Below are 27,995 nucleotides of genomic sequence, written 5' to 3'. Positions count from 1 at the left end.
TGTTCTCCATAAAAGGAGCTCAAGGAGAGGCCTAAAAGCTAGTAAGTAGAAAGATTATGCTGGAACTAAAATTTGAATTGAGATAATTATCATCTACAATACAGTTACAAGATAATATTAATCCATAAATCCTAAATATGAATAAAATTCATATCTCAGCTACAACGTCAAAAAACTCAATTTAATGCAATACTGTAAGAAGATGAAGCCTTTTATGTAAACACTTAAACAATACTACTATTCATAAAATTTCGAAACAGAGAACTGAGTTGAAATAAATTTTACACATAATGAAAGCATTATTGTTATCTTTTCTTCAACATTTCACTACGAAAATTAAACATATTATAATAATCATTATTTGAAACATCGAATAGTAAATCAAAGAATTATTTAGGTAAAACATGTACTAACCTTGTGAGGACATGACATCAGATGAATTAAAAGTTTATCCACATTTTGAGTAAACAGGTTCCATAAAATTTGATTTTGTTTGCTGCAGTAACTGCCACTTGCTCCTGGTGATCCGCCAGTGCGATATTCTGGGATATGTAAGATGTTCCGCAAGAGAAGTAAGCAATTGTTGATCGTTTCACAATCTTCGACAGACAGGTTTTCCTTTAAGTAGATTAAATTCAATAAGATATCTAAGCTATTCATTTAGCACATGCTTATTGTAGAGATCTAAATAGTAATAATAAATGTAATTATGCCTATTATGAATTATGTAATATAATTATTTACTATACTACTGTTTATCCTACTCCACAGTGAGACAATATATGTTGCTATGTCTTTCTAGCTCTGGTGTCTTAGAGCTGAAAAACAACCGTACATAGTAGAGCTGTGCGAAATTACGACATATTTCAGTCAATTGATGTTTTCGATATTTGTTATATTTTGGTTGTTTTGATATTCCCATTTTTCGATATTTAGAAGAATCGACATTTCGTTAGTTCCAATATTTCGACATATCCATCAAGTTTCAAAATTTTGTAGACATGTATTTTCCATTATTCAAATAGGGATATCGTGCAGCTCTGGTGCACGGCTGAAAACTGATCTTGTCTGAAAATCCTCCTACCAACCCCGGAGTGACCATGAAGACACGTTGACAATAACAATTGACCAAACTTTCTTTGCCAACACTTATTTAAGGAATAACAGCTCTGTTATCTATGTTATAGTTTTTTTTTTTTTTTTTTTTTTTTTTTTTTTTTTTTTAATGGCAAATTTACAAATGAATATTTTGAAACTATCACGCAAGAAAGACAGTTTTAAATTTATTTTTTACTAATCACTTGAAAATTAAACATCTGTATTAATATATTTATTTGGTTGAAGGACTTGCCAACATTGGAAGCATATGAAAGCAGAAGGCGAAGCGGTTGTCTCTTAAGATTGCAAGTTGATTTGATCAATGTAGTTAATATGTAAATATTTTTGAAGTCAAATCATGAAATTATTGATTTTTAGTCTATATTAATATGTATCCTTTTAAAACAGAAAATAAGTAGATTTTCCTTGCCTGGTGCAATGAACACATGAGTTAGATATGATAGAGGACTAGAAGGAATGTCTGCTGGGTGACGATTTTTATTCGTATGGAGACGTGTGAGTGTTCGGCGGAAATCTCATGAGACGCTGGAGTTCATTCATAGTGTTAACAGTGCAGGTCATTGGTGGCGGTTGTAAGATGTGGTTCCAATATTGCCATCTTATGATAGACTAGGTGTATACCAACTTTCGCCTCATGGTAATGGATCTTCGAGGATGATAAAGCCCCCAGCAATCGAGTATGTCATGTGCAGGAATGATTCGAGGAACACACAATGCGGACTCCCAACATCTTTTATTACACCTAAACTCCCGGCATCTCAACTTCATTTAACACACATATGATGTCATGGAACGATCTATCCAGTCTCTCGAGAAGTTCCTACCTCCATCTCGTCTTTCAAGAACGCATTACATACAGCTCAGTTTCATGTCAGCGGACGACTACTAACATCTTATTAAATCCTTGCCAGATCACTGCTGTACGGAAGACGAAAGGAGGACGTACACTTTAGAATTAATTATTTTAACACTACTAGATTAAAAGAAATGAATTAAAAACTGTTGCTGCTGTAGGTACAAGAATCTCTTACCTTATCAAGTATCCCTTTCATATGATCTAAAATAGCACGAGTAGAGCGTGGATCCGTAAAAGCTTCTTTAGCACATATCAACAACTTGCTTAATTCGAAAATTGTATTCCTTCCTGCTTCAGTCCTGGACATAGCTTCAATTGGCAACAGACATTCTACAGGTATTGTGAGGTTCACCAAGAGCCTGAAAAATATATATATGATATTCTGTGGTCTGTAGTAATTCATAAAATTACATTTTAGTAGAGCACTAAAAACTTTATCACTAGATTTGAGAACGTAGAGCATATTATAGTTTGGCTGCTTCGAAAATTTTCGCAATACACAAATTTTACTTTTGCGCAATACAAAAATATTTAAAGTATATTAAATCCCATACATGTCATACGTATTTAATATACAATATTTCTTACATTGTATATTAAATGCATATTATTGCATGCTACTTTGCTCCCTTTCTTTAATTGTTAAATTATTTTGAGTTTTAAATTTCTCATTTTCTCCTTTCTCTTCCTACAATCACGTACAGTTAAGGAATCAAAATTTGTTCCACTTATATGAAGTTAATTGTAGATATTGTATTCTTTCCTTAAATAGAAATAATCAAGCTATTGTCCTAAATTTTAGAAAATTCGCGTTAGAAATTTTGTAGAAGATTAATAAATTTCAAAATAAGTATTTATATACCTCTGCAAGATTCGATATTTATTTGTATTTGCTGTTTATTTGAATTTTTATATACTTAATTTCTTAGAAATCATAGTATAAAACTTCAAAGGAAAGGACTCTCACTTATTTGAATCTGAGTACAATTTTTGACTATTTTATGTTTTGCTTTTATTTCTTAAACACAGTATAAAAAACAAGAAATTTGCTCTCACAAAAACATAGACAACTCATAAATAAAATACATTATATATTTGCTAAGACCTGGACAGATATCCTCAAACTTCATAATATTATCAATTCCTGAGAAATTGATTTTTTTTTTTTTTTTTTTTTTTTTTTTTTTTTTTTTTTTTTTACAAATTTTATGGTATTAGCAATCTCAAAGTTAACCTTTTTATTCACACAAAATTTAAGATTATTTATGGAAAAAATAAAGCAAATAAAATCAACGTAGTTGTTTTCTTAAACAATCATTGACTTACCTCACAGCTGCGTTTATAATCTTGGGATCATCTTTAACGTGAATAAGTAAGGGAAGAAGTTCCTGAAAAGAAAGCCAAGAAAATTTAATTTAAGAAGATAAATGACTGGTAATGCATTTTGTTATAGAGTAACTTAATTGTATTTTTCAATTTGTTAAATAGTACTTGTCAGTTCGATAACATTAGCTACGAAGTATTATTTAGGAAATAAATTCTATGTGCTTCGATTCTAACAGTTTACAACTTTATTGCTTTCTAATAAATTACATTTTTTTTTTATTACTGATATGTACAACAAAAATTTCACAAAGGTCCCTTTAAGAAAAAAATACGCACACAGAAGTGTAATTTCGAGACAGACCTGTTAAATGAATAACCACTTTGAACTTCTAAATGAGAATCTTTCAACAACAAAAGAATATAAGTTTAAAACGAATACTAATATTAATAAACTTCTAATCAAGAATTACTGAAAAGAAAGCAAGCATAGCTTGTAATTTTCGAAATACTGTATGAAGTAAACTTCATTATAAGCTCTTGTAAAACAAGGAAAAGAAGCGAGGAGAAAAAAAGGGTGAACAGGATGATCATATTTCGAAATTCTTGAAGATTAAAGACATGAAATTTGATATTTATACATTCATTTAAAATAATAAGGACATGTTTCAGCGCTTTCTGATATTTCTCCTACAAAGAAAAAAAGGCAGAAAGAAGAAGAGGATGGAGGTTAAGATTGTTAAAATAAGGTGACCATATCTCGAAATCCCTTAAAGTTAGAGACATGCAATTTGGTATTTGAACTTTTCCTTTACAATAACTAAAATCATGTTGCAGCGATGTTATCCTTGGAAGGAGGAAAAAAGGGCGGAGTTGCAATTGTCATAATAAGATGGTAATATATTGTAATCTCTTAAGATTAGAGACATGTTAAGTATGTGGAACTTGGTATATAGTACATTCCTTATTGAAAACAAATGGTGATATGCCACAGCATTCCCAGTAATTCTGCTTTGAATAAGAGAATTTCTATTTTTTCCCTCAATATATAAAAATGACTTCGAAGTTTTCAGTCTCATCATCAGTGGAAAAGGAAGGGGCGAACAATTTGAAATACATTTTTGAATGCAGTTTGTACTTGGGTCGATATAGATTTTTATCATTTCACTTGGATTGAAATAAGTATTCTAAGGAGGCAGGGGTTTAAGTTTTCACAAAGAATGATGCCATAAACGTATTCTTGCCATTTGAATAATGGTAGGCTGAACAATGAAATGCAAGGTAGTAGGCCGAGCAAATTCGGGGATCTGATGGTGAAGTTCCAAGCTAGTGGAAGGCTAGTTTACATATAAATTTATATTAATACAGGACTACTCAAAAAGAATGGTGCAAAACTAAAGCATATTTATTTTGTACTGAGACGATATACAAAAGCAAAATTGGAAGGGAAGAACAAAAGAAGGTTGTAAGTTTTGTAGTCTGTGTTTGTAGTTTACATCAAAACGGTAGAAGCTGTAGTTGTGTAAACAGCTAACAATGCAAATAGTGACCACAAAGATAGAGCGTGCGTATTGTGTGATGAAATTTTGCACGAACAGAGTCTGTCGAAACAGTGCAGACATTTTCATACAACATTCTAAAACAAGTACGGATAGCAACTACATTTTAGCTTGGATGAAGAATTTTGAGCCCCCTCCATGTCCATGTCTGTGCTCTATAAAAAGACCTGGTCGACCAGAAACGTCGAAGAAGACAGTGGATAGGAACCATGTTGCATTTGAAAGGGAATCCAAGAAAATCGACATCCCGAGCTAATTAAGACCTGATTGTGCAGTAAACCACTATATGGTACATTATACGACGGTGTCTATGCTTTAAGCCATACAAATTGCAACAGACACTTAAGCCAACAGACATACTAAAATGCAGAGCCTGTTAGAAGATGATTAATTCGCTGACAGGTTAGTGAAATGACTTTTTTTAAAAAGTTCAACTTCCAATGTTTTCGCCCTTTGGAAAGGAACCGGATGATGAATGAAAGTAAATAATTGTGAAATTATTGTTTATGCTTTCCTACCGGGAATCAAACCCAGGATCACATGCACCAAAAGCACACACGCTAGCCACTATTCTGTAGATCAACAGGTAGGGCTACTAACTGGTTAGTGTTTAGTGATGACACGACTTTTCATTTGAGCAGAAAAGTAGGGCGAGATAACTGTAACGTTAGGATCTGAGATAAAAATGCTTCATTTCATTGTAGGACACGAAAGAAACTCACCAAAAGTGACCGTGTTTTGCGCGACAAGCACCCGCAAAGTACATAGACCATTCTTTTTTGTCGAGGTCAATATCACTGGCCAGATCTACGTGGACATGTTATCAACTGAAAGATCTTCTTAATTCAATTTTTCAACAGGATAGGACTTCTCTCCAGTACCGGGGCACAATGGCTCAGTAATAAAGCACTTACCTCTGGTGCGTGAGCCTCTAGTTCAATCCTCAACCAAGTAAGTTTGTGGTGGACAACATCGTGCCCTTTTCCCGCAGAACTCTAGTTTCCTCCCACATTCTCATTCCACCAATTCTTCTATCATCATTCACTTGCCCCAATCATCCGTCTCCCTTAGCCTCAAGGGCATAATCGTGGGACGCTAAACTGAAAGATTTAATTTAATTTAATTTAATTTTGCGAGTACCTAAATGCCGCCCGACTAAAACCTAGTATCAGTCGTACATGATTACGATTTGGCTATGCTGACCTGCTCCTCGAGATCAGATGCCCTACGACCTCTTTTTGTTAGGGTTTGTGAAAGATTCTGTATACATTCCACCATTGCCATAGGGCCTGGAAGGTTTGAAGCAATGAATCTTTAGCGCAGTGAAGCAGATAAACGAGGATACGTTAGACGTGGCCAAGAACTTAATTATAGGTTGGATGTATGCTGTGTTACGTAAAGTGCTCATATCCAAAACTTGTAATGTCCACAAAAACTGGACTTAACAACCTTTCTTTATTCTTTTCGACCAATTTTGCTTTTGTAAGAAATACGCTATAATTTTGCACCATTCTCTTAAAATGTCAGGGAAAACAATCATAACAGAATCTTTAGTTTCCTTGTTACGTAAATACTGTTTAGATAAATGAAATTGTTTGGTTGGATTTTAAAATTCAAAATATCCTTACTCCCAAAACGAAATAGTTTTTCAATATTTATATCATTTTGACTACATTTATTTATTTTAAATTAATTATGTAATTACAATGTACATTTTACAGTGTTAGATGACTACATTATATGTTTGCGACCGTTAATATCTCAGTCTAAGAAAAGTCATTTCTTTCTATTAACAATATTATTAAAAGCTAAATAAAACACTTACTTTTTCTATGACTTGAGAAAATCCTAAAGAGCGACGGAAAGTTCGGAGGGTCCTGTCTTCAACGGAAAGTTTACTCAGTATTTCACCAAGGGACACTGAAATTAAAACAAATTTGGTTATAAATTAATAATAATTACGACGTATTATAAGCAAAACTAATAAAACTCACAAACGTATAAATCTTAGTACGGTGAAGCAAAATGAGCATGCTTGAAGATACCACCATTTAATTCTTAAAAGCTATTGAGAGAATGGAAATCACACTGATACCAGTTTATACTGGTTGTATGGTCTTTCCAGGTGTGTCCCGATCATAATCACCTCATTAACATAGCTTAAACTTTGGTCAATATTTTTAAGCGAAATGGGGAATGAAATTTTGCCTATTATTTATTATTGCTCTTTTTAAGGAGTTTGGTTTACTAAAACTCTTAGTCGAAGAGGTGACGTTAGTTTATAATGAATTTCTCATGATCAATAACGAGATGACAGTGAGAAACGCTTATCAAAGGACAGGTCAGTCTCAGCGGGTGTAAGGAAGTCCGATCCCAAACTATGGACAAAGGTTTCAAATCACCTTGTATGAAATAAAATGTTTAACGTGCAGCCATAATCATTCTTGGGGAAACTATTGGGTCATCAATGACAAGTGTTGAATATGTCAAGTTTTAAATAATTTTGTCCAATATTATTGTCTGAGGAAATATATGAGAAGTAAAATCCAGCACGGAACAAGTTAGGATTGATATTGAGATAAGAATGGAAAACACTAAGCTATCACTCCAAGTTATAGATCTGGATGCATTGAGTATGGAAGATTTCTTTAGTTAATAGTATAATTATTTGAACTTTTCATGTGATAAGAAGTAAAACAATGTGGGTGATGACTAAGATGGAAGAGTTAACCGAAAGTCTTTTGAGCGTGAAGTCTTGAACTGAAGAATCATTTTGAGTATGAAGGAGATAGAATTGGCTCAGTAAATACCATGAGTAAATGGATGTAATAGTAATTAAATTGTGGAGAAATCTGATAAGCAGACAGTTGCGGCTCTTGAGGAAAGTCACATTGGTAAAAATTTAAAATTTATCGCAACAAGTTAAGAGTCTTCATCCCGGCGAAATTAAAATACCGCTAATTTTACAGTAATTATGTGATATCTTCAAATAGATAAAAGATAATCGAAATGTGGAACAAGATCGCCCTAGACAATATTATTTTACATGAGAAACCGTTATCACGACTCACTTATCTGCTTTCGATTTCAAGCCATTTTGAAAATCGGCATTTATTTTCGCGTTTCTAAACAGCTGAAAACGGAAAGCCGCTAGGTGACTTGTGATAACGGTACCTCACGCAAAATAATATTGTCTAGGGCGCTCTTACTCCATATTTCAGTTATGTTTTATTTATTTGAAGATATCACATAATTACTGTAAAATTAGCGGTATTTCGCCGGGATGAAGACTCTTAAGGGAAGATAGCTTCATACAGCTTCAGAAAGCTATATGCATGGATTAGCACATTAGAGTAACTTTCTTCTCTCACCTTGTAGAAATAAGATTTAAATTTTTATCGGCGTAACTACCCTTAAGAGCAGGGTATATCAATGAGTAGTGAAATGAGGCAGAAATTGAAGAGTATGGCATAATTATGTTAATAAATGTAGAGAAGACACAGAAACTTGTAGAGTTTGCGACAAAGAACCATAGTCTATACAAAAAATACGTTATTTATTTATTTATTTATTTATTATTTTTTATTTATTATTATTATTTTTTTTGATAACTGTACATTTTCATAATAAGGAAGGCGTTATTAATCTGTACTACACAAAGATGAATATAGACTTAGTGCATATAGTGGAAACTGAGTTTGAACAAAAGATGCTACATAATTATATTTCTAGACTCCCATATTTCTAGATGTTAAAAACCGGAATATCCTATGAAAATAGAATTAAATAAATAACAGGTCAACACTCACCAAAAGTAAGTGACAGAGAATATATTGTTTCCCGGTTGAATATAGGTGACTAATAAAAGCGGGATTTATAAAAAAAATCTGACGAATGATATGTTTTGAACGGAAAGCGGAACACTTGAAGTCCCAAAAATACCTACGTAACGGAGAAACACATTATGTAAATTCGGGATAGTCAAGGAACAAATGTTAAGAAAGACAAGATGTAAATGAATACGTTATAGCATGGTCAGGCAATTGTAGAACAATGTTTGCTCTTTTCATTCTCTATTTATTTGCTTATTTTTCTTCTTCTTCTATTTCCGATTAAGTATTTTTTTTTTTTTTTTTTTTTTTGTTATGTACTTAATTAATGGCTATACAGTTTGGTATCGGATCGAAAAAATCTATCTATTCTGCGATATATCTAATCAACTTTTCATTATAAAATGCATTGCATGGCCCTTCAAGCCCATAGTTAATATAAATAATGAATGTGTATTTTTATGATAATTTTAGCTCCGTTTCAAACAGCAACAGAAACTAACAACACAAGTTTTGCTTAAATTTTCTTCATCTTCTTTTACAGATTATCTTTTCTTATAACATCTTCTTCAGGAGCCATTTTTCTTCCATCCTTACTATGTGCTGTAAACCGCCGTGCCTTCACATATCTTACAATATCTCCCCTTCTGTGCTGTAAACCGCCGTGCCTTCACATATCTTACAATATCTCCCCTTCTAGAATGTATTCTTTTTCTTTATTTATTCTTGTTTTCCATTCATCATTTTCTATAACTGGACCAAAACTTTTTCTTATTACTTTCCTTGAAAAATACTGACAATTTCACTGCGTTCTTTTATGTAAACGTCCATACTTCTACATTGTATGAAACTATTAGTCTGATTATATATATATATATATAAATAGATAGATAGATAGAGAGAGAGAGAGAGAGAGAGAGAGAGAGAGCTTTGATTGCAATGCTTTTGTTTTCTAGTATCTGTGAGTTAGCATGGTAAGCCTTATTTTTTTAGGCTTGGATTCTTTCTTTAGTTGTACTTGTCACACTATTTTATTATCTACTAGTTGAAATGTCCGTTCTCCACACGGGAAGAGTGAGTTCCTGGAATATATTTTAACTCTCCTTTCCCTCTAGGATACATATTTCAATGAAAGTGGAGTGAGAGTGATTCAGCCGTCCTCTTGCGCAGAATTTGAGCCATATAAATTGATTTACATTTTCATTTATTTCTATACCAGACGTGAGAAGCAGAAAAAGTACAGATTATAGTTTGTCAGGTGAGGTATTCCGTTATGATCCCACTAAAGAGTATAACAAACACAGACACGTTGTCATTGGTAAAATGGATCAAGTCTGTATTTTCTATTGTGCCAAGAAATTCAGTAGAGAATCACCAGGAATGTGTTGCAAAAATGGAAAAAATCGACTAACACCATTGGAAACGCCTCCCCCAGAATTCTTTCATTATATGACTGCAGAAACTCCGGAATAATTCCATTTAATACACTGTTCACTAAGTTTTACCTTTAGCAATTTACTTTCAGTTGTTACGTTTTAAATATATCACTGGCATACAATTAACTGTCTGGCAATTTCACTTTTCCTTGATCTGATCTTACATTTTAAAAGTTTCCCTGGCATATATTTAATTTCCAATTTATAGAGAGTAATTCATTTCTTATAAACATATTTTCCTTATGTGAAGAACGGGCATTTTAGGTACTTTGAGATAATTCTTGTCTTGTCTTGTCTTCTTCACTATGATCAGTGTTGATTTGTGCATCAGGTTTGAGATAATTCAGTTTTCAGTTTTTCAGTTTTCTCCCTTATAGTTTATAGTCCCAGCCATATAGCCATGTGGAATAGTCGCTATACTGACAAAATAATATATGGAATTATAATGAATTGAAAGAAAATGAGAATTCACACACAAAAAGCTTCCACAATTAATATTTGACTATCATACACCCACATGGCATAACGAAGTTCGAATCCACGAAGCTGTACTCCATACATGAGTGCACTATGACACTGAATTGCCGTGAAAAAAAGGAATAAAATCCTTGATTAATCTTCGGGAAATCTATATACGAAGTTTAAAAAGTTGCTTTCATTTTCAACTTTTGTAAATTTTTATTTGTGAACATTCCACTCGCAGAAACAAAATAAACTTCAATAAATCCTATACTTGATTCCTTACAAATGGTTACAGAGAAGTAAAATCTTGACAAAAGAACTTTACCATTGAAAGTCACGTTTATTGCAAATCAGTATTTTCATTTAGATGTAGTAGTCACCATGGGTGCCATACCATGGGAAAAGAACCTAAAATTTATATTGCCCTAAAAACTGTATTAGACTTGAAAGATATATAACGAAATATTGGATAGGTTAATAATTACCTGTACCTTGGGTAGAAAGTGCTCATACATAAGCACTATACCATATAGAATGTTAATTTAATAATAACAAAAGAAGAAGGTTTTTAATATCTGTAAGATATTAGAGAGTAATAGATAGTTCGTTGCTATGTAATTGTTTATGGATACCTAATTCTCGTGTATGTGCACGACAGTGTGAATAACAAATACATTAAAAGTGTATCAACTAATAAACCATTTAAAACCGTTCATCTACTTTATAATTCTGATAGAGAAGGTGAGAATAGTATTATATACATAATTATAAAAAAAATATTTTTACATGAAAACAGTTACTACCACTCAAGTTCTTTATATCATCGATCGAACCAGGTTGACGACTACCCTTGGTGAGTCGTTATAAAAATTTTGGTTTACCTCACCCGGGATTTCTTGTAAATTCGCTACCCGAAGCAAAGTAAGGGTGAATTTACTTTTGTAATAAAGTTAATGAATACAAATTTCACAAGACTGAGAAGTGGTAGAATAATAATAAGAAAAATGAACGGTAACGCTATGGAGAATGAACCCAATGATAGTGACAACGGTGAACATAGTGTAACACCAGGAATGACACTAGAAGACCGAATCTTGTTAGCCTTACAGCGGCAAGAACAATATCGTAAAGACGATTCGGAAGCCATGAAGCGACTGGAACAAAATTTGGTTCATATATCCAACAAACAATACGAAGAATTGAAACAGACGATAGAACAGAAGTCCGAAGAAAACAACAAGCAATACGAGGAATTGAAGCAGACGATAGAACAGAAGATAGAACAGAAGTCCGAAGAAAACAACAAGCAATACGAGGAATTGAAACAGACGATAGAACAGAAGTCTGAAGAATCCAACAAGCGATATGAGGAATTAAGTAAACGAATGGAACAGAAGTCAGATGAAACGAAACAATCAATTATCCAGGCGATGGATGACATCACCTCACAGTTCGAGGAAAAGTTAAATAGAATATCTGAGGATTGTCAGGATAATCACGACCACATTATACAAGAAATCAGTGGTGTAAAAAAGGATTTAGAAGTAATGGAATCTTCTGTTCGTCAGCAAAAGGTTCAGGTCACCTATAATTCAAACAACATACGTGCAAATACACAACTGATAGCTACTCTACAGGAGGAAATGAGGAAGCTACAGGTCAAGGACAACGCACACCACAATAATACGGTCAGTGATCATTTGGAGTTTCCCCATTCACAAGAGATGACCTCGCCTCCACCCACATCTGATGAGGACCTTATTTTGGAGGAAATTCATCCGAAGAGTACTGATGGACGGATAAGAGACGGTACAACAACACATCACGTCATGGATAGGAATTGTCACCCAATAAGTACTCGGAACGATAAAAGGAAGGTAAAGTTAAGCGTTAAGATGAGTGAAATACGTGCCATGAGTAAATTCAGTGGTAAATGTAATGAGAATGCTACTTCGTTCCTGGAAAAATTTCAGGACGAATGCAATATAATGTGTATAGATAGATCACAATATATGAAGCTAATCCCTCATTTATTACTCCCACCATGTTCCTTATGGTTTAAGGCAATACGTGATCACATCAATACATATGAGGAATTCAAGGCAGCGCTGATCGCCAATTATGAAAATGATTTTTTGCTTGCAAATAGAGATGCCACGATTAGAAATCAACATTTCAATCCTCGTTTACACAAATCTGTTGTCGAGTTTGTTGTAAATATCTACAACGAATTAAAAGTTGTTAATCCATTGCAGTCGGAATCTAGAATAATAGCATCCATTCGAAATTTGCTCCCATTTAAGTTACAACAAATCTTGTTTTCTACACAGTGTATGAGTTTCAACCATTTGTTAATGCTCGTTCAATGTTATGAAACTCAATACCATGCTTTGAATCAACAAGCAGGTGTGAGTAAAAGTAAGAATAATTCAGATCATTTTGTACCTGTTAGGAATCTAGATATCCGTAGTATGAACGATACGGAATACAACCGAAGTCGAGTAAATTCTAGCAATCCAAACGAGCAAAATAGGCAAAGCTATGCAGGAAATCAACCTAACCTAACCAATCACAACAATAATTATGTCAGATCACCCGATCGAAGTAGACATAAAAACAATCGAAAGATATGGCGAAATTCCTGGAATACGACAAATTACGTGGATAGACATAATCGCTGTTCAAGAGATGGCACTTCGTATCAAAATCAGAATCACGATGCAACATATGGTGGAACCTAATCAAGATTGTGCCATACAATGTACCTTATTAGAATCATATGCTAGTACAAATTTAAATTGATTCTAGTTAATGAAGTTAGGGTTAAACCCATATCAGTTATATATTCTTGTGAATTTTTATTTTTTAAGTTTATGTGTTAATATCAATAATGAAAACAATTCTTATAACTTCGGTATACAGACAATATGAGGAATTATAATTCGGTTCATAATTGATTAAAAGCAAAGATTATTTATATTAGATTGACTTGTGTTGAAAACTTAATTGTCAGAGATTATGTTAAGTATAAGATTCATTCTTTTAAGCTAATTATTCAACGACTATCTTGGATAAGATTCTTCATTATTCTGATGCCTTATAGATCCAATGTTTATTTTGAAATATCATCTGAAATAATTAATATATAATGCGCCCTGCATCATGGTGATTCATGTATTAAAACGTAATTGATTCTTACGATTTTGACTTCGTACCCTTCAAAAATTATATATTAAGCGACGACGTTTAATAAATGAATATAATTAATGTAATAAAATATAAGTAGTAATGAAATGAAAGATTTGTTATAAATGTATCTATATATGAAATGTAATGAAGATATACGAGGGGCGATCAAAATGTAAAGGACATATGTAATGTAAGATCTCTATTGTAAACGGACCAGTGATTCTTGAAGATAAAAGCCAAGTTCGTTTATGACTTTTATATTCAGTCCCATCGTCGGGCGACATTTTTATATAACGAAATATTGGATAGGTTAATAATTACCTGTACCTTGGGTAGAAAGTGCTCATACATAAGCACTATACCATATAGAATGTTAATTTAATAATAACAAAAGAAGAAGGTTTTTAATATCTGTAAGATATTAGAGAGTAATAGATAGTTCGTTGCTATGTAATTGTTTATGGATACCTAATTCTCGTGTATGTGCACGACAGTGTGAATGACAAATACATTAAAAGTGTATCAACTAATAAACCATTTAAAACCGTTCATCTACTTTATAATTCTGATAGAGAAGGTGAGAATAGTATTATATACATAATTATAAAAAAAATATTTTTACATGAAAACAGTTACTACCACTCAAGTTCTTTATATCATCGATCGAACCAGGTTGACGACTACCCTTGGTGAGTCGTTATAGATATTAGTAAAAAGGTTGATTGAAGAGAAGAAAGGTGACAAAACCTTTATGTGGCATACGAAACATCAAGTGTTGAAGCTTCTCAAGTGTTGAAATTCTTACAAAATCTCTAGCTCAGCCTAGATATTTTGCTTCTATTCCAATTATTAAAACTCATAATTTTCTTTTACAGTTTTACATACAATTTACTCATGCAATTCTGAGTAGAAGCATGTATATTCGTAAACGTAACTAGCTCATTCTCAGTTTACTCTTACAGCTTACAGAAGCTTATAAAAATAAATTTACACGCAATATATTATAATTTAATATTGTAACATTTTAAAAATCAGTCATGGGTTAATATTTATTTGCTTTTATATTTAAAGTAAATTGTAAAATCTTTTAATTTTAAATTTTATACTGTTGTTTATGTTGTCTACTAGTATTGCAGCTTAATTACACAGCCTTTGCTAGCGAAAACACACACATACACACACACACAATTTTTTATATACACAAGACATTTTCTAACTGCAAAAGCAGTGGTATGTAAACATAGCCGAGTCAGATAAATATAATTGTCTTCCCGTAAGTCTCAAAAATAAAAACGTGGAAATAGACAGAAGAGAAGTAGGTTAGTTCTCTTTAAAATTTTAAGTGTCTGTGGTCCAGAACCTACACAATATAAAAAGTGAGATACAAAAATGTCATAAGGCGCATTGAATAGTGTGTTATGTTTGTACCACAAGGTGTCCTGTTTAGGAGTCCCGGGGGCATCTATTTTTGTAAAATTGCAGTCACAGTCTGTATTACTCCAATTTACTTATCTTGGTGAGATGAGGTACTTGAGAACTCTATGCATAATGTAAAGAGTTCAGATGATGCGTTTTTAACCGAGGGATATCAGCATATCAGTTTTTTTTCGGAAACCGGTACTTATTGACTAGCTCTCTAGTTGTCTCAGGGTGCTGGGTCAACATAAAAAATTCTGAACCAACAATGGGAATGAAGACCATGCAATTTGATGATAGGCGTGCTGGAGATTTAGCTATACAGATCACTCTTACCTTCCCAAACGTATATATTAAATAAGTAAAATAGTGGAAAAAAATCTTAAGGAACTTAACTACGTATGATTTCAAATATGTACTTGAACTAGCCTTGGTATACGTCTCTCGTTTAATAACTACCGAAATTTTCAATAGGAGCCCCTATCTTCTTCAGCGGTGCTTTCTTAAAGCAAACTTCTATTCAAATCTTATTACATATAAGGACGAGTCTTTGCCCTTAATGTTATTATTTTTAAAAAAATAAATTCAATATTAGTGAAACTGTCATGAAAGTGATTATTAATATTCAAGTTTCTTAATATTAATTAAAAAACTTTAATTAACCTATATTATCAATATTAATATTAAAGTTTGTTAATAATATAGTTAAGTCTGGCCATACATATTCATACATGTCCATACATATCCATACATGTTCATTTTTTCATGTTTTAAGCAGCCTATAACTCCGTAAGGAAGCATTTATGTACCCAGGTTGGTCTATACTTTTCGTCTTATTTTGGTGTCAGGAATCACCTCCCAAACGTTGTCGGTGTTGTTTTGAAACACCCTGTGTACATATCTACACATTCATAAAACTATGCGTTATGTATTTTAATTTTATTTTGAATATTGTTTTCTTCCATGTATGTGTGTCCATATGTTTGACACTATATTTCTTTGCTTTCCTTTAGCTTCTTTTAACGTATATAACATTCAAGTTCTTTTATATACTTTTTACATAGTGACTTGATGGAAAATTTCAGAAGACTGGGACGCATTGTCCACCATCATTTTTTTTTTTTTTTTTTTTTTTGGTGGAATTTTAAGTAAAAAATAAAATCAGTAAACTTAAAAAGATAAGGTTCTTTAATCATATACAAAGGAAGCCTCAGCGTTTCTTCGAGTAGGACGCAGCTAGGGCTGCTAGAGCCTGTTTGACGTATGTTGAAGATCCATTGAGATTTTTTCTAACTTGTCTATCTTGTAGGGATTAGTCCAGGGCAAGGCCGTAACTTCGTAACTTGTGGGGGGCAGGAGGAGTAACTGCCCTACCAGGGAAGCTCCCCACCGTTCGAGGGGGCCCACTTTAAGATGAAATTTTCTTACTCCATATTCGATACGAACATGAAATTATAAATGAAGCATCAAATTGGTTCACTACATTACATAAACAAAACATCACACAAAAGGTAAATAAAACAAAAATGAATCGTCGGGCAATTTCAGTAAAAAATGTCTACTTTTAGGGGCCCTAGAGATAATATTTATTCGTATGGCTTTGAGATTTGTCAATATTGTTCCTTTAATTAATTTATCATGTATGGAACGAACCCAGGCGCGTAACTAACGGCCCCGCAGACTTTGTCGTGCGGGAGGGCCCACAGGCTCCGGGGCCCATAAAGAGTAATAGAAAGATGGAAAGAGGGGCACACGAATTAGAAAACAACCTTTTCTAGGAGGCCCAAATACACGTATTAATGCTTACCCCCAGAAAAAATCTAAGTTATGGAGCTTGTCCAGGACCGTAACTTGTGGGGGTGCAGGGGGCAACTGCTCCCTAGGGAAGTTCCCCGCTGTTCGAGGAGGGCCCATTTTAAGACAAAATTTTCTTACTCCATATGCGATACGAACATGAAATTATAAATGATGCATCAAACAGGTTCACTATATTACATAAACAAAACAGCACACAAATGGTAAATAAAACAAAAATGAGTCGTGGACCCATTTCAGTAAAAAAAAAAAAAAAAAAAAAAAAAAAAAAAAAAAACTACTATTAGGGCCCTACAAATAATATTTATTCGTATGGCTTTAAGATTCGTCAATATTGTCCCCTTAATTAATTTGTCATGTATAGAACGAGCCCAGGGGCGTAAATAACGGCCCCGCAGACTTTGCCATGGGAAGAGCCCAGAGGCTCCGGAGGGCCCACAAAGAGTAAGAGAAGAGTGGTAAGAAGGGGCCCAAGAATTAGAGAAACAACTTTTCTAGGGGGCTCAAATACTTGTATTAATGCTTTCCCCCCAGAAAATAATCTAAGTTATGGCGTTGGATTGGTCTGAATGATGATCGAAGACAAAGAATAAGTGATTTCTCTGGAGCCAGAGTGGTGGCTATAGAATCTTTGCTATTTCTTATTACTAAGAAATAATTAAAAACCAGCCCCAGTGACGACTAGAGCAAGGGGTAAGTTATTTCCTTGAGTGAGAGTGATGATGAAGTTAGTTTGAAATGAATTTAAAGACTAAGTTAGGCAGGAATAAGCTTCAATGATAGCTTACTGTGATGAACGATTCCCATTTCTTCCAGATAGGAGACGAGTAGATTTTTGCACACACACATATTATATATATATATATATATATATATATATATATATATATATATATATATATATATATGTACGTATGTATGTGTGTGTATGTGTGTGTTTACCTCAGAGGTGGAAAATACTTTTCGAAGGTATTCTTAGATTTTTAGGACAGAAAATTCCGAGTGATGGTCTTCTCTTTAGAGAAAGAGTCACCGTCTTACCGTCTTTGGGCTCAAGTATCCACAGACTTTTTTTTTTTTTTTTTTTTTAACGGAAAGTTGTAGTCAGGCTTTCTGATAGAGATAGGTGTTGAACAAAACTGTGGCGAAATGGCGGATCAGTGGAGTTTACACTGAAGGAAATTATAGGAGTCTGTTGGAATGAATGATGAACAACAGACATAAGGAATAGGGCTCTGAAGAGAGAGAGAGCTCCAAATTATTATTTTATTTAATTTTTTATTATTATTTTTGGCTTTAATAGGATTTCGTCGAATCACTTTTTTTTTAGAATTTTTTAAATAAATATTATTCTTACCCTATTCAGATCTTACGTTTTATCTGAGAATAAGGCAAACCTTTATTTTTTATGGTATTTTTATATTTGTTTGTGGTTTATTTTGTTGGTTTGCCCTAGACGAGCCCAATTAATTAGAAAGAAGAGTGAATCACAACAGGCATCAATCGTTATTATAAAAAATTGAATGTCCAGAAGTGTAATTTCGATTTTGGAGGGAAGGTATTGCAATTTCTTAAAGATTGATTTTGATTGTAACGAACTAGAATAACAACTTAAGAAACCAAACCGAAGCATGATTACAAACGTTAACTTGGACTAACGTTGATAACAACACTCTGCGAATGATAATAACTGCTAAATAACAATTTCCATTGAAAATTTCGGCAATTTTTAAATGATACATTACACTAAAGTTAGTTCCAGTTAATGTTAATAAAATAAAAAATATATTTAAAAAATGCTTTCTCCAAAAACTGAAAAAAAATCTTCTAAAAGTAAAAAGTAAAATAAATTCTACTTAAAAGTAAAAAATAATTCTATTGTTTTCAAGAAAATAACTTTCTAAAAATTCTATTTATGCATGACTAAATTAAAAGCATGGGGAGCACTATACAATCAATTATAATGCATAACTATATCGTCACATGAGAACCAGAAGAACGTAACTCCATTTTCGTAGGTTTACAAGCGAGAAGACAAAAACATTATTTTCTTAGAAAGATGTATTTTTAATAAGATAGTAATTGACCTACATTACAACAGATGATCGACAAGGAGAACAGATGGCGTTACGTTCCATTTACACCAAGTGAGGCTTTCAAAATTGTGTCCAAACATGAAGAAAGCGAAAACATTTTTGGAGTTATGTTCCTCTGGTTCTCATGCGACGATATGAGAGCGTCTCCCATGCTTTCCGTACCATACATAGGAAGACAATCACCTTATGGATATTAATGTAAGACAAACAAGAACTTTTCTTTTCAGTCATGCATAACCAGAGTTTTTAAAATATTTTTTCTTGAAACCAGAATTATCTTTTTTAAATTTTTAGAACGCTTTTTTTTTAGTTTTTAGTAGGATTTGTTTTATTTTTTACTTTTCAGTAGGATTTGTTTTATTTTTTTACTTTTTAGTAGGATTCGTTTTATTTTTATTTTTTAGTAGGATTTATTTTATTTTTTTACTTTTCAGTAGGATTTGCTTTATTTTTTACTTTTTAGTAGGATTCGTTTTATTTTTATTTTTTAGTAGGATTTGTTTTATTTTTTTTACTTTTCAGTAGGATTTGTTTTATTTTTTACTTTTTAGTAGGATTCGTTTTATTTTTATTTTTTAGTAGGATTTGTTTTATTTTTTACTTTTTAGTAAGGTTTGTTTTATTTTTTACAGAAAGTATATTCTTTTTCTTGTAATTATATAATTTTATTTTCTACCTTTTAGTCATAATTAAATACATTTTATTTTATTTTACGTATTTATTATTTACATTTTATTTCTTATAGGTCCAACTAAATATTACTTTTAGTTAAATATATATAAATATATGAAAATAACAATGGTATATTGTATTGTCAACCGACTTATGTCACTGTTCAAAAATTTATTATTGTATGACGTCAGGAAATGAATTAAATTAAGGTCGCAAGATTTGCAGACACAGTTGAATCATTGTGAATTAAAGAAAAACGTATAATAATATAAGTTTAGATCATTCGTATGTTAAATAATCCAAACAGATGGCTATTGTTAAGCAACCCAAAAACAATTTTGTTACTTGTTATCTTATATTAAGAAATGTTAAATACATTGACCTGAATAACTTCTCGAACACCCACAGGTAAACTTCATTAAGTTCTAAAGATAAATTATTGAAGAAAGCAATACGAATGTTACTAAAAATAAGAAACGGAAACAGTGGAGATCAGTCAATCTTAATTTCCGTTCCTTCAACCTTTTAGCAAGTCTTGACAGGAATATTGATTACTTTCTGTTCCTCGTAGAAAGGAAATAAGTAAAAGAAGATCTAATAATGAATTTAATCATTTTTCTTTTTGTATCCACCATTTCATTACTAAGCATACAAATCTATATATAGCTAAGTAATATAAAGTTTCTGGAAAGGACGAGAACCCTAATTAGGGTCTTATTTTAACTTACAAGGAACCATGATTTACATATTTCCTGTCACGAACGATTTCTTTCAGCATATTAATAGAAACTCAGAACGCAATATATAATATATCGTATTATTGTAAAATTTGCAGAGAATCAATATAATACGTGTATCATATTATAATTATGTCTTTGTTAAAAGGAATTGACCCGATTTGGATAATTCTTTCACCATTGGGAAACATATTCCTTTCGGATGGCTATAAGCTGTCTATCATCACATTTTGATATCATAAAATAATCTAATAGTATAAAAAGCAGTTATTAACCTTTTATTTTCACCACATGCTTTCTTTAAATTCGTTTGTTTTCTCGGAACCCCAACGATTAACTCAGATTTAAAGTCCTAAAGTGCATCAAATATTTACTTATTTTTTTTTTATCAATGGTCTTCATATCTTAAAAGAATAAAGAAACTAATTTTATGGTAATATAACCATTCCTATTATAATAATTTTATTTGAAGGATTCTATACAAATCTGTATAGAAATAGTGAAAATAACTTTTCATTTTTTCTGAAGATAGTGAAATTATTATTATTTAAAATCATTATATGACAACGTTTATACAAGAAGTCACACAAAAATGTTAAGTAGAAAGTGACCGCTATAATGAAATGTTAGCACACCAGACAAAATATTAGCCACTTTCTGTAGTGGTTCGTTTCCGTCGCCATTAGAACGTTTCCGTCGTGTCATAGTTTTGGAGCTATGGACCTTTAAAGTTCATTTTTTCATGTTTTCGGCAGCTTATAACTCCGAAAGGAAGCATTTGTACACCCAGGTTGGTCTATACTTTTTGTCTTATCTTGTCGTCAGGAATCACCTTCCAAACGTTGTCCGTGTTGTTTTGAAACACTCGATATATATATATATATATGGAGAGAGAGAGAGAGAGAGAGAGAGAGAGAGAGAGAGAGAGAGAGAGATGCAGATATAGATATAGATGTAGATTAAAGAGCACAGTGAAAGTTGGGAGAATATAGAGCTGTCTCGGACAGAAGAATGTTGAATCTCCAGCTCAAACCAAACGCTACCAGTTTGAAATTCGGGAATTCGACTCAGAAGAGCGTTTACTAGGATCGAGACGGCAAATTGTCTTGGAAATTTTGAGCTGCGAACAGCAAGTTTACTTGTAGACATGAAAAGAAAATAGTAGAGAATATTCCTTGAGAAAGGAAAGTTGGAGGTTAGGGAAAGATAGAAATTCACGTTCTGCAGCAATTTAATTTGGCCACGTTCGCTAAGCTACGCTGGGTTCTCGTCTTTTTAAGTTCCGTTGATATTTCATCGATTAGCTGATAACTGTATTTGCCAGATATCAAACTTTATCTCCCTAGGGACTCAGTACTAGTACCGGAGTCTCGCCTTCCGCACCAGTCCAATTTATTAGATAGAAAAAGATTGTGATAGGTTCTTTGCCTTTGGAGAGAATTGTTTAGTCCGGAAGCAGTTGCGAGTATTTAAAAGATTCACCTAGACACAATGGAAAGCTGTTATCGTTGAAAAATGGCCAAGACGAGAGGATATTTGGTTAAAATGGGTCGAGTAACGGGATATTTCTAGCTTTATTACAAATTATAAAACAGTATTACAGCATATTATATAAAAGAAAAGAAAAATTATGAATCAGCAATATTTACTTCAGTTGATCACAGCTTTCATGCAAAGAAAGTTCGTTGCTTGCTTTAATATTTATAAATAGAATGACAAGTATCCTTTCCTCGATCCTGAGATTTGCCTTAAGAGATCGATAGTGCAACAGTTACGAGTCTCATCTAGTACAGCATAACTGGCTGCTAGTCAGATTACACTGGGGCATCTCTCCACCCAACCATTATCCAAATGGTTGGGTTCTACCTATTTACCACTACTTATTATCTGTCTTGTATTTATTGTGCTCAATGCTCAACTTCATAGTTACAAAACTTCATGCTTCTTCTAGTATCTACTTAGCCCTCTCCGCTCCGTCTGCGTCTGCCGACAAGCGAAAGGAGAGCTCCAAACACACCACACGTAGTGATGTTCATCAGAGTCAGTCTCAGTCACCTCAACCAAAACGCCAGCATATTCTCAGCGAATCATCCACTGCATCAGACTCATCCAATTACATGGACACTGAAACTTCTACATTTACTTCTGTCAAACCAACTGTTCATTCATTTCTGCTTACCAACTATGATCCTTAATATCTCGATCTCAAGAAACTGTATTATCGCATCACAAATACATCCTACGGACGAGTATCGCTCAGAGGCACCATTATTAAAACTCCCGACGATAAATTTGAATCAACCACTCGCAATACTTATTCTTATGAAATCTTTAACAAAAATGCATCTATTTCTAAACTCAACGCTCAAACAGCAACGCAACCGCTGTCACCACGCAAACATTTAGGTTTGTCTGTTGTTATCCGAGAGGTTGACCCATCCTTCACAGTCGAAGAAATCAGTCAGGAACTACAACTTGATGGACTCTCTATTTTCAAATATCTTCGCATCAAGAACGCACAAGGCAACAGTTATATTATTCGTGTTTTAACCAAGTCACACGATATCATCGATTCTCTTCTTTCAAAGGGGGCCTTCATCTATCGAAAACGTCATCGTGTCGAGCCTTCTCGCTCTCCTGCACCACTTCCTGTGTGCTGTGAAAACTGCCAGGTATATAACCATCATTCGACCGCTTCGTGTTCAAATCAACTTAAATACGGATTTTGCACTGGCCCTCATAGCACCCGCAATTGTACTAATCTCAAAGAAACTTTTAAATGTTCCACCTGTAACGAAACTGGACATGCTACTTATAGCTACAAATGCAAGCCTAAACCTACTGCCAGAATTAGCCGTGTCACTGAAACCGCATGTTACCCAAACAGCTGCTCTTCACAAAGTCTATCAGCCGATCACAATTACACAATTCTTGTCGTTTATAATGTTACGCTACAAAATATTCATCAGTTTCTGCGCAACCATAGTCTGTGCCAAATTCAACAAGCTGCCAAAGCCTTACTTAACATCAACTTCACAGCTCTTATTCTATACACATCTTATCATTATGGATATTAATTTTCTCTTTCTGAACATTAGTTCTCTGCCCCAACATAAAACCTTACTTGAACAACTCTTCAAAAGACATATTGCGCGTTTCCTTTTAAACGAGACTCATCTTATGGCTCGCACCCGTGTCCAATTGTCAAAGTATACCATGTTTCGTCACGATAACCAGATTCTAGCGAGAAGGACATGTGGTGGCGTCGTTATAAGATTTTTTCCATCTCTTCCTTTTTGCCGCACTGTTCTTCCCATTCATCCATTACCTGAACATGTAGTTACTAGTTTATATTTTAAACAACTTAATGTAACGGTTGCAACAATCTATATTCCTCCTGGACACCTACTTCCGTATAAGTTTATTCAATATATTTTGGACAAGTATCGCTCTTACATCACTCTAGCTCATCTGAATTTTCACAGTCGCACTCACCGTCAACAAAATTTTCGCAAATATCTTCTAACGCATACTTCCGGTCACTTTCATCCGTTATCTAAGCCTACTCGACCTAGTAATACGACGCCAGATATTGCTATCACTTCCATAAATCTGCAAACTCGCTGCAAACTTGATGTCCTAGATCCTCTTGATAGCAACCATGTACCGATCCTTCTTACCATTACAATTCTACGTCCTGCTTCTAGCTCTCCTTCTTAAACTCCTCGCTCTTATCCTATGTTTGATAAAGTCAACTAGAACGGTTACCGTACCTTATTTCACCATCAGCTAGAAACTGTCCAGGAACCCAATACAGAAGACGTTGCGTCAGATACTATTACTATTCCCACCCACACTGCCTCTGCCCAAAATATCCCCGTTCGCACCGTTCAATCTTACAAACCAGCTCTTCCTCCTCACTATTTTACGCTTATCAAACGTTCCCGGGCACATTAGAAAAAGACTTCACTCACACTGGCAACCTCGAGGCCGTCGCTGGATCGCTACCTGCAATGATTTTTCCATCACAACTCATCCCACAAAGTACTGGAAGTGTTTCCATCAAATCACTAGCCTCTCATCTCGCACATCTCATCCACTCTTATATAGAAACAAACCTCTTGATGATGATACTGCGAAAGCAAACGCCTTTGTCGATTATCTTCAAGCAATTTTCACCCTTCTTTCACCTAATCCGTCTCTACGCCGTCATCCAACAGATAATCTCAAACTTTCCTCACCAGATCTTCAACCCAATTACCTGCAACGTCTCACTGCTCCTATTACGGTTGAAAACATTCACGGCACAGTCGCCAAAAACGTCAGTCGGCTCCAAGCGATAAAGGTATTTCTTACTGGTATGTCAAAGAGGCCCCATATGTCCTTCTTCATTTATTTGCCACTATCTATGGAACTCCGGTCGCTATCTGTGATATTTTACGCACAGCCTTCATTCCGATTCATTGGAAATCCTCGATCACTCTCGTGTTTCTCAAACCAAACAAGCTTTTACATGCTGTCTCTTCGTATCGGCCTATTCAGGTCAATCTTATATTCAGCAAAATTCTGGAACATATCCTTGTTACGCGTCTATACCATCATCTTTCAGCTCATAATCTTCTTCCTCTTCCGCAAGCACGCTTACGGACTTCGTACAGTATTAATTATCAGTTTATGCGTCTCACGACTCACATCACAATACAGCTCAACACATCCAAACCTTCATGTCTTGTCTTATTCGATTTGGAAGAAGCTTTTGATAAGATGTGGTATCTTGGTCTTGTCTACAAATTCTTCTCTTTCCGCTTTTCCTCTGTGTTACATCGTTTCATCTTCCAACTTCTCTCTTGCTGCCTTAGTTATATCTCTATCAACAACCACCTCTCACATCCTATATTTATGCACTCCGGCGTTCCTCAAAGTTCCTCGTTATATCCGTTATTATATATGTCATATGTGCTAGCTAAAACAGTCACCAACATGAACTAAGTAGCAAAGCAGCAACACTTCGGTGTTTAGCGCGTTGGATAAAACAGTCACTAACAAAAACTTGATGGCCAAGCAGCAGAACTTTGACATGTAGCGTGCTAGTCGAACAGTCATTAACTTTTTAGAATTATAAGAGAACCTATCACCGGCGTTACTACCAAACCAATCGCTCCAATGCTGGCGTTCCAGTTCATCTTGTCACGCATTATCCTCCTCTAATCTCTCACCATCTTGAGAACCAAACCGAGACCACTCATGCTCACTCAAGAAACTAAAGTATACTGATGCAAATGAAATCTAGTTCCACGGTTATGCCGGTTAGGCTAAAGGAGACGGTGACGATGAGAAAATAAATGAAATGGTGGAATGAAGAAGGTGGGAGGAAATGGGAGAACCCCGAGAAAACCCACGAACGCGGTGTTTGTCCACAACAAAGCCCACTTGGTGCTAGCTGTGATTGAACCAGGGACCCCATACACCAGAGGTGAACGCTCTACCAATGAGCCACCGTATACTAATGCTTTGCGCTCAGTCCTCCAAGAACTCGTACAACCAGCATACAGTCTCAATCTGCACCATCTGTTTTTGGTGATGTTATGGACATTACTCATACTTCTATTTGTGCTATTCTCTTTATTGATAGGGGGCGCGGTGGCTCAGTGGTAGAGCGTTCACCTCCGGTGCTTGGGGTCCCTGTTCGATCCCAGCTCGCGCCGTGTGGACTTTGTGATGGGCAAACACCGTGCTCGTGGGCTTTCTCGGGGTACTCCCGTTTCCTCCCACTTTCTTCATCCCACCATTTCACTCATTTCTCATAATCACCGTCTGCTTTAGCCTAACCGGTATAACCGTGGAACGTAAAACTCAAAGATTTCATTTTCTCTTTATTGATCTCCCTATTGAGCTCATGGATATAAAACAAATCTATATAAAAGTGGTACGGTACTGTTCCAGGCTCGGTCTCTACTGATTACCTAAGAATTCTATCGGAATCATCTTGAAAACGAAAAATCCTGATCTTTTTAAACATCTTATCTATAAAATCGGACCAGTAATGTTTGGTGTTGGCACGAAATTCAGCTTTCCAAAACTCCATATGTATCACAACACCACTTCAGCCTCGGCGTACTCCATTACTCTCTGTAGTTATACGTGGAGTTGATCTTACCTATACAGAACAAGACATACTAGACGAATTGAATCAGGATAGCATTCAACCTATTAGTGATCTCCGTATTAAGAATGTTAATGGCCCTACGTACATGATCAGATTCCTTACAGATGATTCAGCACTGGTCGATGATCTTTTGAATAACGGTGTCTACGTTTACCGTTCCCACAATCGGGCGGAATCTCACGCACACCTCCGCCTCTCTCATTACAGCATGAAAACTGCTTAACTTAGGTTGCATATCCTACAAACAAATGTACTATTCCTTCCATCTGCTCACATTGAAAAGAAGATTATAAATTAAAGGAGTGTCTTAAACTCAACGAACCTTCTAGATGCAATACTTGCGATGGGGAACATCCAACTTATTTCTACAAGTGTAAGGACAAACCTAAACCGCTCCGGGATAAGCCCGAGATTATTGAGCTTCTATATGTTCATGTCTCATCACGTGCAACAAGTACCTCGGCAACCAAACAAACATCTTACCACCACCTACTGTCGAAAATATTATGAAGTTCATCACTATAGTTCTTCAAAATGTATTTCCCTTCCAACGTAAGGCTATTCTCAATCATGCAACGAAAGCTGCCTTCGATATTTTCCAACTTCATATTGCATCTACATGTTCTGGTCTGTCTGCGTACTTCCATTTTCATACTGACTCGCCATAAATAGTACAAAACAGAGGAAGAAGACTATTTCAATATTATTTTGTAATCTTCATTCGCTACCCACCAACCGAGTTCTCTTAGAAATTTTCACAACTCAGCACAACACAAACAGCATCCTCCTTAATGAAAGTTTTCTAAAACGATCTGACCGTTTTTATCTTCCACATTATGATCTAATACGCCCTGACCAGCCTCAAAACATCGCACGTGGTTATGCAGTAATATCCGTTAAACATTCTCTTCCACTGCGCCATATCATACTACCTTCTCCCGAGCAATATCCCGAACACGTCATACTGACACTCTAACGTGTTACTAACGTGTTTAGCAAGACACTAGAACATCTTTTATTAAAACGGCTTCGTCATTACCTACAAGTGAAGAACAAAATCCCAACCATTTAAATTGGATTCCTATCCTATAGCACTGCTGACCAGTTACTGAAACTTTCTGCCCTTCTTGTTTAAACATTTTAATAAGCGTTTACCTTCCGTTTTGATCGCCTTTAATATTGAACGAGTGTTTGAAACTGTTTGACATGAGATATTAGTTTATAAACTAAACGTCTGCTTCTTCATTCCTATGTACGATTAGTTGCCAATTTTCTCCATCAACGCCAGGTTTTCGTTCAGATCAACATTGCAAAGTCTC

General features: G+C 34.4%; 1 protein-coding gene across 6 annotated transcripts in view; it reads right to left on the bottom strand.

Annotated features, from left to right (window-relative positions):
- Nucleotides 1–27,995, bottom strand: part of LOC145693226 (protein timeless-like) — a gene marked incomplete at its 3' end in the record, with an annotated part of 196,877 nt that overhangs the window by 18,132 nt on the left and 150,750 nt on the right. For all 6 annotated transcript variants that reach the window (XM_081769019.1, XM_081769024.1, XM_081769020.1 and 3 more), the window contains 4 exon segments: nt 415–618; nt 2,151–2,334; nt 3,302–3,363; nt 6,683–6,777. In XM_081769019.1, the coding sequence (XP_081625145.1) occupies nt 415–618; nt 2,151–2,334; nt 3,302–3,363; nt 6,683–6,777 (545 nt within the window).

This window comes from Thermobia domestica, chromosome 8, assembly GCF_964235325.1.
Source record: "Thermobia domestica chromosome 8, izTheDome1.hap1.1, whole genome shotgun sequence".
Classification (NCBI taxonomy): Eukaryota; Metazoa; Arthropoda; class Insecta; order Zygentoma; family Lepismatidae; genus Thermobia; species Thermobia domestica.
This window is presented reverse-complemented; position numbering and strand designations above follow the sequence as displayed.